Source organism: Myxocyprinus asiaticus, chromosome 9 (genome assembly GCF_019703515.2).
Source record: "Myxocyprinus asiaticus isolate MX2 ecotype Aquarium Trade chromosome 9, UBuf_Myxa_2, whole genome shotgun sequence".
Lineage (NCBI taxonomy): Eukaryota > Metazoa > Chordata > Actinopteri > Cypriniformes > Catostomidae > Myxocyprinus > Myxocyprinus asiaticus.
Window position 1 is genome coordinate 17,770,816 of NC_059352.1, and position 16,434 is coordinate 17,787,249.

The 16,434-nt window shown below is 38.5% G+C and overlaps 1 protein-coding gene across 3 annotated transcripts in view; it reads right to left on the reverse strand.

Annotated features, from left to right (window-relative positions):
- LOC127446506 (gamma-aminobutyric acid receptor subunit beta-3-like) overlaps positions 1–16,434 on the reverse strand; it is a 121,734-nt gene that overhangs the window by 50,407 nt on the left and 54,893 nt on the right. For all 3 annotated transcript variants that reach the window (XM_051707476.1, XM_051707475.1, XM_051707477.1), the window contains one exon: positions 10,523–10,743. In XM_051707476.1, coding sequence (XP_051563436.1) covers positions 10,523–10,743 — 221 coding nt within the window. The remainder of the gene's footprint in view (positions 1–10,522; positions 10,744–16,434) is intronic.

Below are 16,434 nucleotides of genomic sequence, written 5' to 3' on the forward strand. Positions count from 1 at the left end.
ACGAGTAATTGTCAAATCAAACAAAAGTTAAGTATGGAGTGCCACAGGGATCAGTTTTAGGGCCTCTGCTTTTCTCCTTATATATGCTTCCCCTGGGAGATATTATCAGGAATCGTGAAATAAGTTTCCACTGTTATGCCGTCGATATCCAACTTTATATTTCTTCTAATGAAATTCCCGATGAAATTTCACAATTCACCAAATTAGCAGAGTGTATCAATGAAAACAAAGATTGGATGGCCAGAAATCTCTTCAAACTCAATTCTGACAAAACCGGGGTACTAATTATTGGACCAAAAACCTCTAAAACTAAGCCGCTAAAATATAATTTGACTCTCGATGGATGTACTGTTACATCGTCTCCTACAGCGAAGAAATTAGGTGTTATATTTGATACCAATCTGTCCTTTGAAAATCAAATTTCCAATGTTTGTAGAACAGCATTCTTCCACCTCAGAAATATTGCTAAGTTACAACACATGCTCTCTGTTGCTGATGCCGAAAAACTAATTCATGCGTTCATGACCTCAAGACTAGATTATCAAAATACATTACTGGGAGGATGTCCAGCAAGTTCAATAAATAAACTTCAATTGGCTCAAAATGCAGCAGCCAGAGTGCTGACTAAAATCAAGAAATATGATCACATTAGACCCATTTTATCTTTAATACATTGGCTACCTCTTAAATTTTGTATTAATTTAAAAATGTTGTTAACTACGGACAAAGCTTTAAATGGTCTAGCCCCGCAATACTCAAGTGACCTTCTACCACATTATTCCATCATGTTCATTATGATCGCAAAACTCTGGCCCGTTAATAGTTCCTAGAATATCAAAATCCACAAAAGGAGGTAGATATTTTTCCTATTTAGCTCTTAAACTATGGAATACTCTCCCTAACAATGTTCGGGACGTAGACACACTCACTGAGTTTAAGTCTAGACTAAAGACTTATCTATTTAGCCAGGCATACACCTAATTTATCCATCAACTCCAGTGGCGGGCCGTGCATTTTAAGTCTTGGTCTTCAGTGCGATTCATGCCATTAAGAAAACACAGTTTCACAATGAATAAGACACCCTATGCCTTTGGGAATCATACATTATGTCGCAGCTAACTAATAATACCAATTGACATTTTAAAAACACATCCACGCACGAAAGCCAGAACTTGAAATGACACTTAATGCTCAAGCAAGCCTAATTTTAACTGCAGCATGACTGTTTTGTGAAATGAACTTCTCCCGAACAGACAATCAAAAATCATAATTTTTCATATGAATCTACCAAGGAGGTCTGTAATACCTGGAAATATCTATCTAATAATATTTGCAATTTAAATGTTGCTTGCAATAAATTTCGTTTCGTCAGGGTACACGGTTATGCTGCGTTCCATTCAAGTTGGATGTGGGATATTTCTACTTGATATCTCCGACCATAAATGCATTCCATTCCCAAATATTCGGAAGATGACGTTTAAGGAAACAAAACTGCAATGCTCCCGTTAGCTTAGCAGGGGTTTGACTCTCATTAGAGATGTCTCCTAGCAACCCAACTGATAAACAATGCTGCAGTGCTAGCATTTGTGCTTCAGGTGTATGATTATCAAAAGAGATTATAATTTTTATACACCTGTTTCTGCAGGCGTTTGTTAAACAATCTTTAATATCATGGAATGTGGAAACAAATTAATTTACCGATATAACTAAATAAAGTGTATTTTTATCAATTACTTTGTATATCTCCCTGAGTGTCGACATGTTTGTGTGACATCATGCCCCTGCATCTCAGCGAAATCGGAGTTGAGAATTTTTGCACGAGCCTACAAGTTGTAATTCTGACTTAAAGATGCATTCCATTGCACTTTTCCTAGTAGGAAGTTGTAAAATCCAACTTTCAGAGTTGAGTGGAACGCAGCACTACTTTTCAAACTTGATATGACACTGAATTCTCCAGCAGCCTAATTTACACTTAGAAAACTCCTGATGTTGCTATAACAATGTAAAAAGCACTTAACAATTTACCTGAAGTGAAAATCAGTCCTCCTTTCCTGTTTAATAAATTAAGCAATCACATGGTCATGCAGAACATCTCGTGTTTTTAAATCCAAAAGGATTTCTTTCTCAGTGGTGATGTGGCAGTGACAGCCGACTCGTCAGCAAGATCTCGCGCTTTTCGCTCTTGAATTACGTACATCACTTAAAGTGTGATTGCGTCACTCAAGGCCAGCTAGAAGGCCTCCACCTGGACAAATACTAAAGATCACACCCACCAAGAACAAATAAATCAATGTGACTGGCTGATGAATCTGACAATCTGACTTTAGTTGCCCATTCATTTGCACTGTTGAGGGATTCTGAAGAAATTCTGAAGGCCTGAGGGGGTGGAGCTCAACTCACACGCTGCTTCGGGCATGCGATTTGTGAAACAGTTGTCACATTTTGCTTGTAAGCATCAAGGAATAAATTCTGACTGGATAAACTTTTCATTTTTCTCTATTTGTTTGTAGATTAATTAAGAGTGGAAAGCAATTAAAAATACATAGGCAAAAAGGTGATTGAGAATGAAAGGATGAAAAATATTTATTTATTTGGCATGTTAGGCCAGCAGAGGCGGCTTTGCTGGCGCTGAGAATTTGCTACTGACCAACTCAAAATAAGGCTGCTTTAGTTAGGTCTGCCGGAACCAGAAACATTTATCATGATCTATAACTAAAATGTAATGGCATCAATGTTCATATTATTCTATTTGTTTCCCTGTCTTCATATCATATCATGGTTACCAGAGCCGGACAGATCCAGCTCTGTTCCTGCTTGGTGTCGGACTCCACTGCTATGTATCTCTGAGTGATGATGAATAAATGCAGCTGGTGCCAGCCAGACATAACTTCAGTCTATTACAATGGACTTCAGAGGATGAACTGATGTCAACTCCAACCATAAGACATGGGATACTTCATATGCCACTGCCTGAACCTTATACTTAGAATAGACCTCACCCAATTGACATGCTGGTTGAACTGCGATGCACCTCACTGATATCTGCCTGCATCACCTTGGTCTAATGATGGATTACACTCTTCAAATGGAATACATAGACTATCAATTAATTGCCAACAAAAGCCATCATCCACCAACTAACAAAGGACAATGCATCTATGTGAACTTCTGCAGTTAATCCAGGATGAACTTTAAAGACATTAGTCATTAATCTTACAGTTCATACAAAATCTTTGATTAAACACTGGCCCTTAACACTTACTTAGTTAACTAATTTTAAACCATGAGTTGCACTGCACATAAATGACTAATATTGGCATTATATTCATGCTGTTTAGCCAGAGGGTTATTGGCTCCCACAGTGAGCCTGGTTTCCCCCAAGGTTATTTTTCTCCATTAACCAACATCTTATGGAGTTTAAAGTTCCTTGCCACAGTCGCCTTCGGCTTGCTCACTGGGGTTCTAAATACAATTATTTTTTATTTATTTATTTTTATACACAATTTACAGTCAGATTTAATCAAACTACACAGTGATGACTCTAAGGCTTTATAGATATTACAGTTTCATTTTTTGTTAATGCATGATTTTCTGTAAAGCTACTTTGAAACGATGTGTGTTGTAAAAGTGCTATACAAATAAAAATGACTTAACTTGACTAAAGCTCCAAAATGCACATAAAGGTGTAACGAATCCACCTCTATAGTTCCTCCCACACACCACCAGAGGGCTCCATCACCTGTGTATTGACTCTAACTCTCTGGACTCCATTTCCCATAATTCCCGTACTTCGCTCTGATTACCTTCTCACCTGTTGCCTATATATTCAGCTATTTAAGTCTCACTCTCACTGGCTGTCATTGCAAAGTCTTGTTGTGCCCTGGCTGACATTTCTGAGCTTTCTCTGTATTACTGCCTTTTCTGCGTATGATTCTGGACTGTTTACCCTGTTTTGACCTTTTGCTGCCTGCCTACTGTTACTGCTCTGTTTACCTGGATATTACCTGTGATCTCTCTGGTTTAACTTGGATATTACTATTGCTGGTGATTGATCCCTGCCTGTCTATATTACTACATTTATTGTTAATAAAGCTGCACTTGGATCTCAACCCCGCTGACTCATCATTACAAAAGGCAGCATAAAAGTAATCTATAAGACTCCAGTGGTTAAATCCTTATCTTCAGAAGCAATATAATAGGTGTGGGTGAGAAACAGAACAAGTCCTTTTTACAATAAATTCTCCTCTCTGCCCTGTAGGTATCGATATGCAAAAAGAATGCAAATAGCCAAAAAAAAAAAAAAAAAAAACAGAAGAAGAATGTGAAAGTGAAAGTGGAGATTAATAGTAAAAAATAACTTAAAATATTGTTCTGTTTCTCACCCACACTTATCATATTGCTTCTGAAGATAGGAAGGAAGAGCCATTTTAATAAGAGCACACTCATATACCATACCATAATTATGCAAGCTCTTCTTTAATTGCACCCAACTCTGGCAAACAAATAAAAGCCCTAGCTCCATCCAAATTATCATTATGTCGAACTATGTGCATTACATGATCAGGGACCTCCCTAGTTGAACTGTAAAATGCTGTTCAGTGGATTGCTGATGTTACATTCAAGCATAAAGAGATCAATCACAAAAGGGAGGAAATAGTTCAATACACTTTCCTAGCATGCACCATGCATTTGCATATGGCTGCATAAGTCCACACGATCTCATTTGGAATAAAACGCAAAAGCTAAATTAGGCTACTGTAACTGGCTCATAGTGCACTCCAGCTGGAGCAGAAGATGAAGGCATAGCCATGCTATTTCGCGTGGGAATGAGCAGAAGAGCTCATTTAGGATCCGACTCTGATAACACTAAAGGGTTTAAACAAGATAAAGGCACACATTAGCACTTATGCAATTTAGCACTTGAGTGCACTGACCAGAATAGGGCACGCTCTCATGGTACTGCACATCACTGTGTCCGCTGAAGCTACGCACATTCAGGCTCTTCTCTCAACAGTTTTGAGGTGAAATAAAAACAAGTTAAATGACAGGCAGCTTTTAATCGAGAATCAAAAAGTTTGGTTGAGACCTTTGCCACTCCATAAACCTGAGTCCATCTGATGCTAAGTAGCAATTTTCATGTAATTTCTGAACTCCTTTTATGTTTGATTTAAATGGGGTCATGACATACTGTACATTTTTTATTATTGAATTATTTTCCACTAAAATGGTTTTAATGGTTCTTGTGCAAAACAGTAATAATACATACATAATTCATTTCATTTCTCATCACCATTTTCCACTCTCTCTGACCCTGTTCAGGAGCTGTTCACACCGAATGCATTTTTTGTCTGTCTATTACATTTATTTATTTTGTATGTAAACACGTACTAGACAGACATCTAGTGTTGGGTTCGAGTCTACCTTTAATCTACCGAATCCAAGTCCAAAAGGGGCTGAGTCTAACTCAAGACCGAGTCCATAACAGGCAGAGTCTGAGTGAATATGTTCATGAATCTGAACTGAACAAGCCATTACATTAATATTTTAAGCTTATATAATCCTTCACATCTAAGAAAAACAATGTGTTAATATAAATGTAACAAAAACATACCTCTGTTGCATTTTTATATCAATATCTCATAATTAGTATCTGGCTGAACAAACTGAACAAACATTTAGGCATACAGTATGTTATAAATGTATTTAGTGACTCAATGAAGACTCAATGAACAATTCATTTTTTTTTTATTATGCCCACCAACACACTTATTGTGTTCTGTTGACATTTCAATAATTTGTTGCTTTTTCCCCTCCACTTAAACATACACTAAAGAAAGTGAAAGTATATACGTAGAAAAGAGAATGCTGCTTTAGAGTCATCACAACCAGGATCATTTTAGTTTTTAAATGTACTTTAGTTTTTATTTCATTTTCAATTTAATTTTGTTCAGTTTTATCTCTTATGATCCCTATCTAAAAAGAAATGTCCATACTGAGATTTGTTTCATGTCTATATCTGCCGAGGTTTGGGAAAATACAAACGATTCAACATAGTAGTAATTAGTAATTAGTACTCGCAAAGAAGTTACATCTCACGATTTGACTAGTTCATTCGCGGAAAAAGCACATTGTGGACAGTTTTCCTCGCAGAAGCACAAGCACCCAAACACCTGCTGCATCCACGTGCAAGTACATTTTTGTACTCGGCAGCAGCAGCCACGTCAGTTGAAATCATTGATTCCAACCAAAAGAAAAACCAACATAAGATTTCTCTGAGCTCTTGTTGCACTGCAGGAGGATGGTTCAATGGAGGATAACATTGAGTCATAAATGTAAAAGAATTGTCCAATATATATATATATATATATATATATATATATATATATATATATATATATATATATATATATATATATATATACACATATATATATATATATACACACACTACTGGTCAAAAGTTTTGAAACACTTATTCTTTATTATAATTATTATTTATTTTTATTTTTTCCACATTTTAGAATAATAGTAAAGTCATCAAAACTATGGAATAACATAAATGGAACTATGGGAATTATGTTGTGACTAAACAAAATCCAAAATAAATCAAAACTGTGTTATATTTTAGCATCTTCAAAGTAGTCACCCTTTGCCTAGAATTTGCAGACATGTACTCTTGACATTTTCTCAACCATCTTCTTGAGGTATCACCCTGGGATGCTTTTTAAACAGTATTGAAGGAGTTCCCATCTATGTTGGGCACTTATTGGCTGCTCTTCTTTATTATTTGGTCCAAGTCATCCATTTCAAAAACTTTTTTTTTTTTCTTTTTTTTTAAATTAAATTTGTTTTATAATTAAATTAATTAATATGGTGGCACAATTATATTTTTGTCTACAAAACTAATTTCAAACATTTAAGCATACGCCTTCAGATCAAAAGACTCTTAAGATCATGAGAAACATTTCAGTCGAGTGTTTCAAAACCTTTGACCAGTAGTGTATATATTGTCAGAAATATATATATATATATATAAAAAGCATGAACTGAATAAGTTACCCAGTGGTTAGCAAAAATAATAATAAAAAAAAACGTTTAGTTCAACCAACTAAATTCAACTTGTTACATGACGTTTAGCTTTACACAAACTCTGCCTTTACAGAATACATTTTATAGTTTTTGAATAAATTATAAACAAAACATTTTGCTGTGCATGTTATCCTAATATTTTATTGTGCATGGTTACATTTTGTGAACAGTGGAGATATGCTGGAAAATGATAAATAGGTGCTGGTTTATTTACTTTAGCAATAAGAACTTTTATGACTATTAAAAAAAATAAACAGTCAATTTGTTAAGCTATTATGGACCTCCCAGATGGGGCTTCAAGCTGAATCTGGCAACACTGCGTGAACCACAAGAGATACAGAAATAGTCACCCAAGTGTGTATACAGTACATTATGCCTAAAAATACTGAATTTTTTTTTGAAAAACTTAACGTGTAAATATTTGTATGAACATAAAAAGATTCAACAGCTAAGACATAAACTGAACAAGTTTCACAGACATGTGACTAGCAGAATGGGGGGGGGGGGGGGCATCAAAATCAAAAGTAACAGTCAGTATCTGGTGTAGCCACCAGCTCCATTAAGTACTACAGTGCATCTCCTCCTCATGGACTGCACCAGATTTACCAATTCTTGCTGTGAGATGTCACCCCACTCTTCCACCAAGGCACCTGCAAGTTCCCAGACATTTCTGGGGGGAATGGCCCTAGCCCTCAGCCTCTGATCCAACAGGTCCCAGACATGCTCAATGGGATTGAGATCCGGGCTCTTCGCTAGCCATTGCAGAGCACTGACATTCCTGTCTTGCATGAAATCATGCACAGAACGAGCAGTACGGCTGGTGGCATTGTCATGCTGGAGGGTCATGTAAAGATGAGCCTGCAGGAAGGGTACCACATGAGGGAGGAGGATGTCTTCCCTGTAATGCACAGCATTGATATTGCCTGCAATGACAACAAGCTCAGTCTGATGATGCTGTGACACACCGCCCCAGACCATGACGGACCCTCCACCTCCAAATTGATCCTGCTCCAGAGCACAGGCCTCGGTGTAACGCTCATTCCATCAATGATAAACGCGAGTCCGACCATCACTCTTGGTGAGACAAAACCACGACCTGTCAGTGAAGAGCACTTTTTGACAGTCCTGTCTGGTCCAGTGAAATTGGGTTTGTTGTGGCCGGTGATGTCTGGTAAGGACCTGCCTTACAACAGGCCTACAAGCCCTCAGTCCAGCCTCTCTCAGCCTATTGCGGACAGTCTGAGCACTGATGGAGGGATTGTGCGTTCCTGGTGTAACACAGGCAGTTGTTGTTGCCATGCTGTACCTGTCCCACAGGTGTGATATTCACTGCGAGGACGATCAGCTGTCCTTCCTGTCTCCCTGTAGCGCTGTCTTAGGCGTCTCACAGTACGGACATTGCAATTTATTGCCCTGGCCACATCTGCAGTCCTCATGCCTCCATGCAGCATGCCTAAGGCACGTTCACACAGATGAGCAGGGACCCTGGGCATCTTTAATTTGGTGTTTTTCAGAGTCAGTAGAAAGGTCTCTTTAGTGTCCTAAGTTTTTATAACTGTGACCTTAATTGCCTACCATCTGTCAGCTGTTAGTGTTTTAACAACCGTTCCACAGGTGAATGTTCATTAATTGTTTATGGTTCATTGAACAAGCATGAAAAACATTGTTTAAACCCTTTACAATAAAGATCTGTAAAGTTATTTGGATTTTTACAAAATTATCTTTAAAATACAGTGTCCTGTAAAAGGGACGTTTCTTTTTTTGCTGAGTTTAGGTGACTTGGCACAATGAAGGTCTTGATTGTAACCACGGCACCATCCGGTCCTGAAACCATGACGCGAGCACTGCCTTGACTGCCCAACAAGCGCTTCCAATAAAGGTGACAGGAGTAGCTGCTTGAGATTTTACCATTGGGTCCAGTGTAAAATGCCCTTTTAGTTTATAATACTTTGGCTACAAACTTGTGTTTATGTTTTCTAGTCACATGTCAGAAGACATTGGCAGTCATGCAAGTCTCCTTGTTAATCGATGTTATACATTATTCTCCCTAGTACCATTCAAGTGAATTTGTTGACTGATGAGTGTACCAGTGCGTGTGCGTACGGTTCTATGCTCAACATGGTGAAACAAATTCTGGCTACAACATTAGGGGGTGCTACTAATTCATACAGACAGAGATGCATTCATTTATTTCTTGTTTTCGTAATTTTATCTTTGTTTAAATGATTTTTTAATTTTTCATTCTTTTTAAATGTGTCACAAATGCCATGGACTCGGCTGGAAGAGTCCCAAAGGCTTGAGTCCGAGAGACATCATTCTGTTCCATTCCTTGCATTGCGTCTAGCTTTTTTAATGCAAAAATTAATGCAGTCTAAATAGCCCCTTAGAATGAAAAAGGCTGTTTTTGCTGCTGTGTCTTTAGGACCTCTATGAAAATGCCCTTTTCTCATGTCAAAAATGAGTATCAGTGCTTTGTGGTCTAGTCAAATATAGTTTGCACTGTGGCTCATCCTTCCACAACAGCCTCTTTGCAAAGCCTGCATAAGGCTACATTGTGACAGATTCACAAATGATCAGGGATCTTGTTGAAAATAAACTTCAAACACCCTTTCATAACATTGGGATCCTTCGAAAGAATATCAGGTGCTACAAACAGTCAGATACACTACAATGTTTAGAGGACTTTCCCACATAATACTGTTATTTCTTCTGGTGGTTAGTGTCACAGTGTGTTTCCGTCGTGTTTCCAAGGACTCTTATTTTGAAGTGGTTTTTGTCCTCTGTCTTCTGTTTCTCCCAGTCTACATTTCCCATAATGCACTGCCCTCATCACTACCATCTGTTCCTCATTGTTCTCACCTGTTCTCCATTCCCTCATTAGCCCTTGTGTGTATAAAGACCCTCTAGTTTTGTTCCCTCTTTGACAGTTCTTGTTTGTTGCCATTTGAGTTCATGTTTGTTTGTTTCCCTTTCCTCATCTTCATTAAAAGCCTGCAATTAGATCCAGCATCTCCCGTCTCATCTCAGCAACTAAATGTTACAGTTAGGAGTAATACTGCATCCTTATCTCACTGGGACTGGGCAGGCCAAGTTTATGAGAACTTGAAATAGGCTTTACTGATGTTTAAGTGTGGGCATTCTAGTCATCTCTCTGACAACAAAAAGTATGGAATGAGTTGTTTTAAATGATTCTTTTTTAAAAAAAATTTTTTTTGACTGGTAAGGAAGTTAAGTTCAGAAACGTAGAGTATGTTTACATAGAGAAAGAGACATGAGAAATCAATGTACTATCTAGATTTTATTCCACATGGTATGACCTCTTAAATAATCCAATCCACATTAAGCCTTGAAAATAAGTAAAGGAAATGTACAGCCAAGTCATGCAATTTTACAATAAACAAATTGCAAATTGACTTCAGCAGCCAGCTCTCACCTTAATCCATAAAGAACTGTGCCATCTGGGTGCAGACGGATCATTCGGTTTTTCACTGTGACACCATGTACGAAAGACTTCTTGTCATTTAGGAAATATGTGTCAGGAACCCAGAGCTGATCAGCTACTCTGTTGTCTAGGGTGAGATTGAGAGGTATCCCAGAATACGCTAACCGCTTGTCCCTCCAGTACTGCTGGAAATACATGGTCAACGTGTAGTCCTGTTGGAAAGAGAAAGAGATACATCAGTAGTCAATTTATTCAGACAAGACTGATAAAACAAAAACAGTAAACAGGCAAATGTAAAAGATTTTATGCAGTAGTTCTCAACTGGTTTTGCTTTAGTGCCCAGAATTTACACCAATTAGTGACCAACACAATACCAAAATTGTTTGTCATACAAAAGTAAACAAATTAATTTCAATGTTGCTCACAATTTGAAATTCATTAATATATTATGGTTTAAGTGACAGATCAATTTGTGCCAAGAAACCATAGAACATGATCAGACACAGAGCCTACAGAAGATACAATATGACAACTGTTTTTCCAGCCTCCTAAAAGTTGATAAGCAATCCTAACTACTGTAATCAGAAAATAGATGCATTTTATTCTTGGCATTTAGCATTATTTTGATTCCTGCTGTCTGTAACCCTATCAAAACAGACATGCAACCAATGTATGGGTTGTGACCCACAAGTTGTAAATGACTGGTAAAATATACAGTATGCGATTACATTATAAAGAGGCTATCCAAAGCATTGATTCATAATAAATTATTTACGAAAACGTTTATGTACAGCATTACCATATATCGCAACTCCTCTGTTTTTTGTGAGCTTTGAGATGATGGACATGCACAGACTCTGACATACTCAAGGGTCAAACGTGCCAAGGTCATTGTTAGGAATCCAGAAGCTTTGGCCTTCAGCAAATAGATTTTCTGTTGTCTGAGTGATATTTATAGAGGCATCAAACAACTTGGATTGGAAACAAGCAGCCTTCGGCCTCCATTTTTCAAGACTGTCTTACATGAAGACACTGCATGGCTGTCTCAGAAAGGCAGTCTGGTTTGCACTGCACCAACTATAGATTTCCATTACCACTACCATACAGTCTCTACATCAGCTTGTTGAGCTGTACTATATGACCTTAGCTATACACAATAAAGAAATGCAATCAGAATAAGGCAATTGCATGATAAGTTTCATATTTTGACTCTCTGAAACTCAATGAATTTTAAAAGTGTTGAAATCATTAAATTTTGTTTTTGTCCCCTGGGCCAAAACAGAACCTGGTTGGAATCCAGCAGAAAGCACGGGTTGTCTTTAATGTGAGTATGTGTGAGTGTTAACTTGTTCCTGTGTAGGGTTAACTGCTATAGGAGGTACTCATGGGTAAAATGAAGACCTGACATGCTGTCCCCCACAATGTGCACAACCTGTTGATGTAATAAGAGGTAATTCACTTAGAAACATATGTTAGAGCAAGCTTAGACCCCCGGGGCTAACTTCAGAGTCTGCCAACAGATCTGTGAAAAAAAGTTGTGCAAGAGACCGTGCAGCTGAGTTCATTAGCTAACGAGATGAGGGGGGACGACATGACAGGGACACCTTCTTTATGATTACTAATGTCTGTGATTCCCTCTGTCATTTTATCTTCTTTTCGTTTCACTCCTCTACTGCCTCTCTTATCCTCTTTCTACCATTTTTCTCCCTTCATGTCTTTATGTGAGGCTTTTGTTTAATTAATCCCCTAAATGACACTGATAGATACAAATCTTTCTCATGATACATTGTGCCCTACACCGGTGTTTCCCAACCTTTTTTTGCCGTAAGTACCCCCATAGCACCATCAGTAAGGCTAAAGTACCCCCTCAACGACACAAAACCAAAGATGTGTACCAAAGGCTAAATATAATTCAATGTTATCATTAATATTGTAATATCCCTGATGAACAAAATGAAAAGAAGAAGTTGCCGGTTATGATGTTTTTATAATTTATACAACAGTTAGTTCCAGTCCTCGAATCTGATTGGATGAGAGCCGTTCCAAGAGTGCTCACACCATCAGCACTGGGACGCTTTATTGTTTGCATCACCCCGCTTGTGTTTGTGGCGTTCCAAATGTGTAAGAGCAGTGCAGATGTGTGAATTTTCACACAAAAGTCCGTTTTGTTTGTACAATGAGCGAGTTGAGCTGACATTGACAAACTGTGTCAGTCAGTATGCAAACTTCTTTGAAGTCATCCGGAATTGTCTCTCATTCCATGATCACTCGGATTACTACTACACTATAGCTGAGTCGCGACAGACGGAGAGATCCAACATGCTCAAGGTGCCTACCTGATACAAGTTTCACAAGAGGTGAGAGTCTGGGATAAAAAGTAAACTTTCAACATGGCAGAGGAGAAAAGCTTTCTGTGTCTGTGTCAAAATAAGAGTTCATCAAGAAACATACAAGAATGCAACTGGAGTCCTCCATTTTTTCTTTCTGACAACAAAACACTTGAACGTGGGCGAAATGCTCTTGAGATAATTCCTATAGCACATATGGCAGCATCACTCCATGATTGGAGCAGACTACTATCATACTACAGCTGAGAAATAACAGACGCAGCATTACTGTTCATCACTAAGGATGGAACGAAATAGTTATCTCACATTTCGGTTCTATATACGATATGAGGTTCACGATGAGATATCATCTCGATTCAATATAATAGCACTTTTTTAACACAAATTTTGTATTTTCTAAAAAACATTTGAGCAAAATACACATTATAATTTCTCATAAAAATAAAGTTCTTTAATACACAATATAAATACTCAAAGTTTAAATAATAAGGGTTGCTCATATACCTTTCTCTATAACAAAAGATCACAAAAAAAAAGAGTTTCAACGTGCATTTCACAGTGTTCCTGTTCAGCGAACATCAACAAAAATCTATCAGTTTATTTAGCGCATCCATGCTGCGTGTTCAAAATTAATATTTCTTTTTAGTTTTTTATCTGACTGTAAAGAACAGAAAGGATATTTAGACACATTATTCTATGAAAGTGGAGTCACCTCATCTCTGATGGATACACATTCATGTAGGAAACAATACGCTTTAATCTCAAATGCTTTTCATCAAAACAAGGCGATTTTCCAGGTATTCCAGTTAGGGATGTGCCCGAAGCCGAATACCTTATTTGGAAAGGCACGAATAATGACTTCAAAACAAATAAAGAATTCATCTGAATAATAGAAAAAAATATTCGGAAGACTGATAATACAACGAGCACAGGAATTAAGTGATATTTTAAATAAATATATAGAAAATTACAAAACAATGATGAGTCTGTGAAGCCAATATTACTACAGTGTAAACCTTATGAATGAAAATGCGCACTGTGTTATTTCAAGTTCATCTAGGTGGCCGCAGACTCGACTCGTTTCAGTCTCCATTACTTGTACACGTCTAAGAAATCTAACCTTGTCATGAGTAACGTTAACTAAGATACTATATTATACACATTTTCCACTTTTTAAAATGCCTGTTAATACATAAACACCAAATGTTTCACACAATTTACACGTAAGGCTTCATAAACCAACCTGAGCCCGCTGTTGAATTCCTGACCAGAGAAGTGATGACTGAATAGCGGAGCCCGTCTCTTGAAGCTGACCACATTTACATCCATATCGCCAATGAAGGTAATTGCATGGTTTAGTCTTTATGCCCAAACTGTGTAAATGCCCCAAAGAGGTTTAAATATTTGTAAATCTATTCAGAATTTTCCTGCACATGGAGGATTGCGGAGATTGTGCTTTTCTGCTTTTCTCTTCTAGAAATATAGAGGCTCACTCTTGCTATTTATTCCACTGCATTTTGCTAATTCTGCACATGTAATTTAACTAAATAATTATGTCCTCCACATTATGTTAAAATATGTGCACACAAAATAAGCCTTGAGTGTAGCCTTCCATAAAACTTTCTTTTTTTTTTTTACTTTTTTTTTGTGTGGATTTTTTCTCCCAATTTGGAATGCCCAATTCCCAATGTGCTCTAAGTCCTTGTGGTGGCGTAGTGACTCGCCTCAATCCAGGTGATGGAGGAGGAATCTCAGCTGCATCTTATCACATGGCTTGTTGAGCGTGTTACTGTGGAGATATAGTGCGTGTGGAGGCTTCACGCCATCCACCGCGGCATCCACGCACAACACACCACACGCCCCACTGAGAGCGAACCACATTTTAGCAATAACGAGGAGGTTACCCTGTGTGACTCTACCCTTCCTAGCAACTGGGCCAATTTGGTTGCTTAGGAGATCTGGCTGGAGTCACTCAGCACACCCTGAGATAGCAAACTCCAGGGGTGGCAGCCAGCGTCTTTACCGATGAGCTACCCAGGCCCCCTCCATAAAACTTTCTGATATAGATTTATGGTGTTTTCACCTGTTTATAGGCTTAATACATTTTTCTCATTTCTTTTAATGTTTGTATTTGTAGGCTATTTAATATTTGCTGCAAAATGTGTGCTTGACCTTCACAATTGCTTGACACCTTGTGCCTCCAGAATAATATTGTTATACTTGCACACTGCACAGACATAGTCTAAACTAAAATTCAGTTTCAGCAGATATTAGAGGTGCATTCATTAATTTGGGGCTAATTTAAAAAGTTTTACACATTAACAAATTAATTGTGTTTTTGTGAAGAGTGATCTGAATGGTGTGCACTCACATGAGATGAAGCCTGTACTCATAATAGTTTTCTATAAAAAGTGTTTTTATTATACATGGTGCGGTTCACCCCTTCAATGTGTTTCACATGCTCATTGGCTGCCGCCTAAGTAGATACGCTTGGCTATGCTTAGCGCAGTGTTGTTTGGTGATGTGAAGAGCAAAAAGAATACAATGGAACATAATTATTATCATGCTTTAGAAGCAGAGACAACAGCAGATTCAGTAGCTGTACTGCCGAAAAAGTGAAAAAAGGTCAGAAGCAAGAAGACAGAAAGACTGGCAAAGGCAAAAAACTAGAGTAAACATCGGTACGGCATACAAGGTGGAAAGATTTGATGGTGGAGGAAAAACATGAGTAGTGATGCCAATGTTGCTTCTTTTTTGTTGGACAGGAAAGACATTATTAATTGTTTAGACCACTCTCTAAAATAGTATCAGTGGAATTTACAGAAAACATCTTGGTTACTGGTGTAACCTCTGTTCCCTGATGGAGGGAACGAGATGTTGGGTCGATGTAGTGTCACAAGGGGTTCGCTCTTGAGAGCGCCAATCACCTTTGCTTTATTCAGAAAAGGCCAATGAAAATTTACATGCCACTCTCCGCCCCAGACATACAGGTATAAAAGGAGATGGCATGCACCACTCATTCAGAGTTGTGCTGAGGAGCCGAGAGAGGGTCCCGGCCATGTCAGCGGCCGGTTCAGCGCCACGGCAGGAGGGACACAACGTCTCGTTCCCTCCATCAGGGAACAAAGGTTACACCAGTAACCAAGATGTTCCCTGTCTGTCACTCACTCGACGTTGTGTCAATGTAGTGACACTAGGGGTTCAAATACGAAATGCTGAACCGTGTCTCGAGGTATGGAGGAGCGGACACGGGCAGGCAGCTGCGTGCATCGCAGCGAGCGCTTGACCATGTCGTGACCTTCCAGCGAGTTAGGTAAGGCATCTCCCAGGTCCCAACAGGGTGGGAGGAGGCACTTACCCGAGGAAGCTACAGGCGGTGACCTTTCTTGATTTTTGTATTAAGTAATTTCCCACCGAGCACCTTCTAGAATAGCGCTGGGGAAGTGCTCTTCCCTCTCCAGGAGGCAGAGCACTACGGAGACAACATCCTACCAGAGGGAGGTTAACGTGGAGAATACCTCACATGGACTTACCAACGGGGAAGTTCACATATGG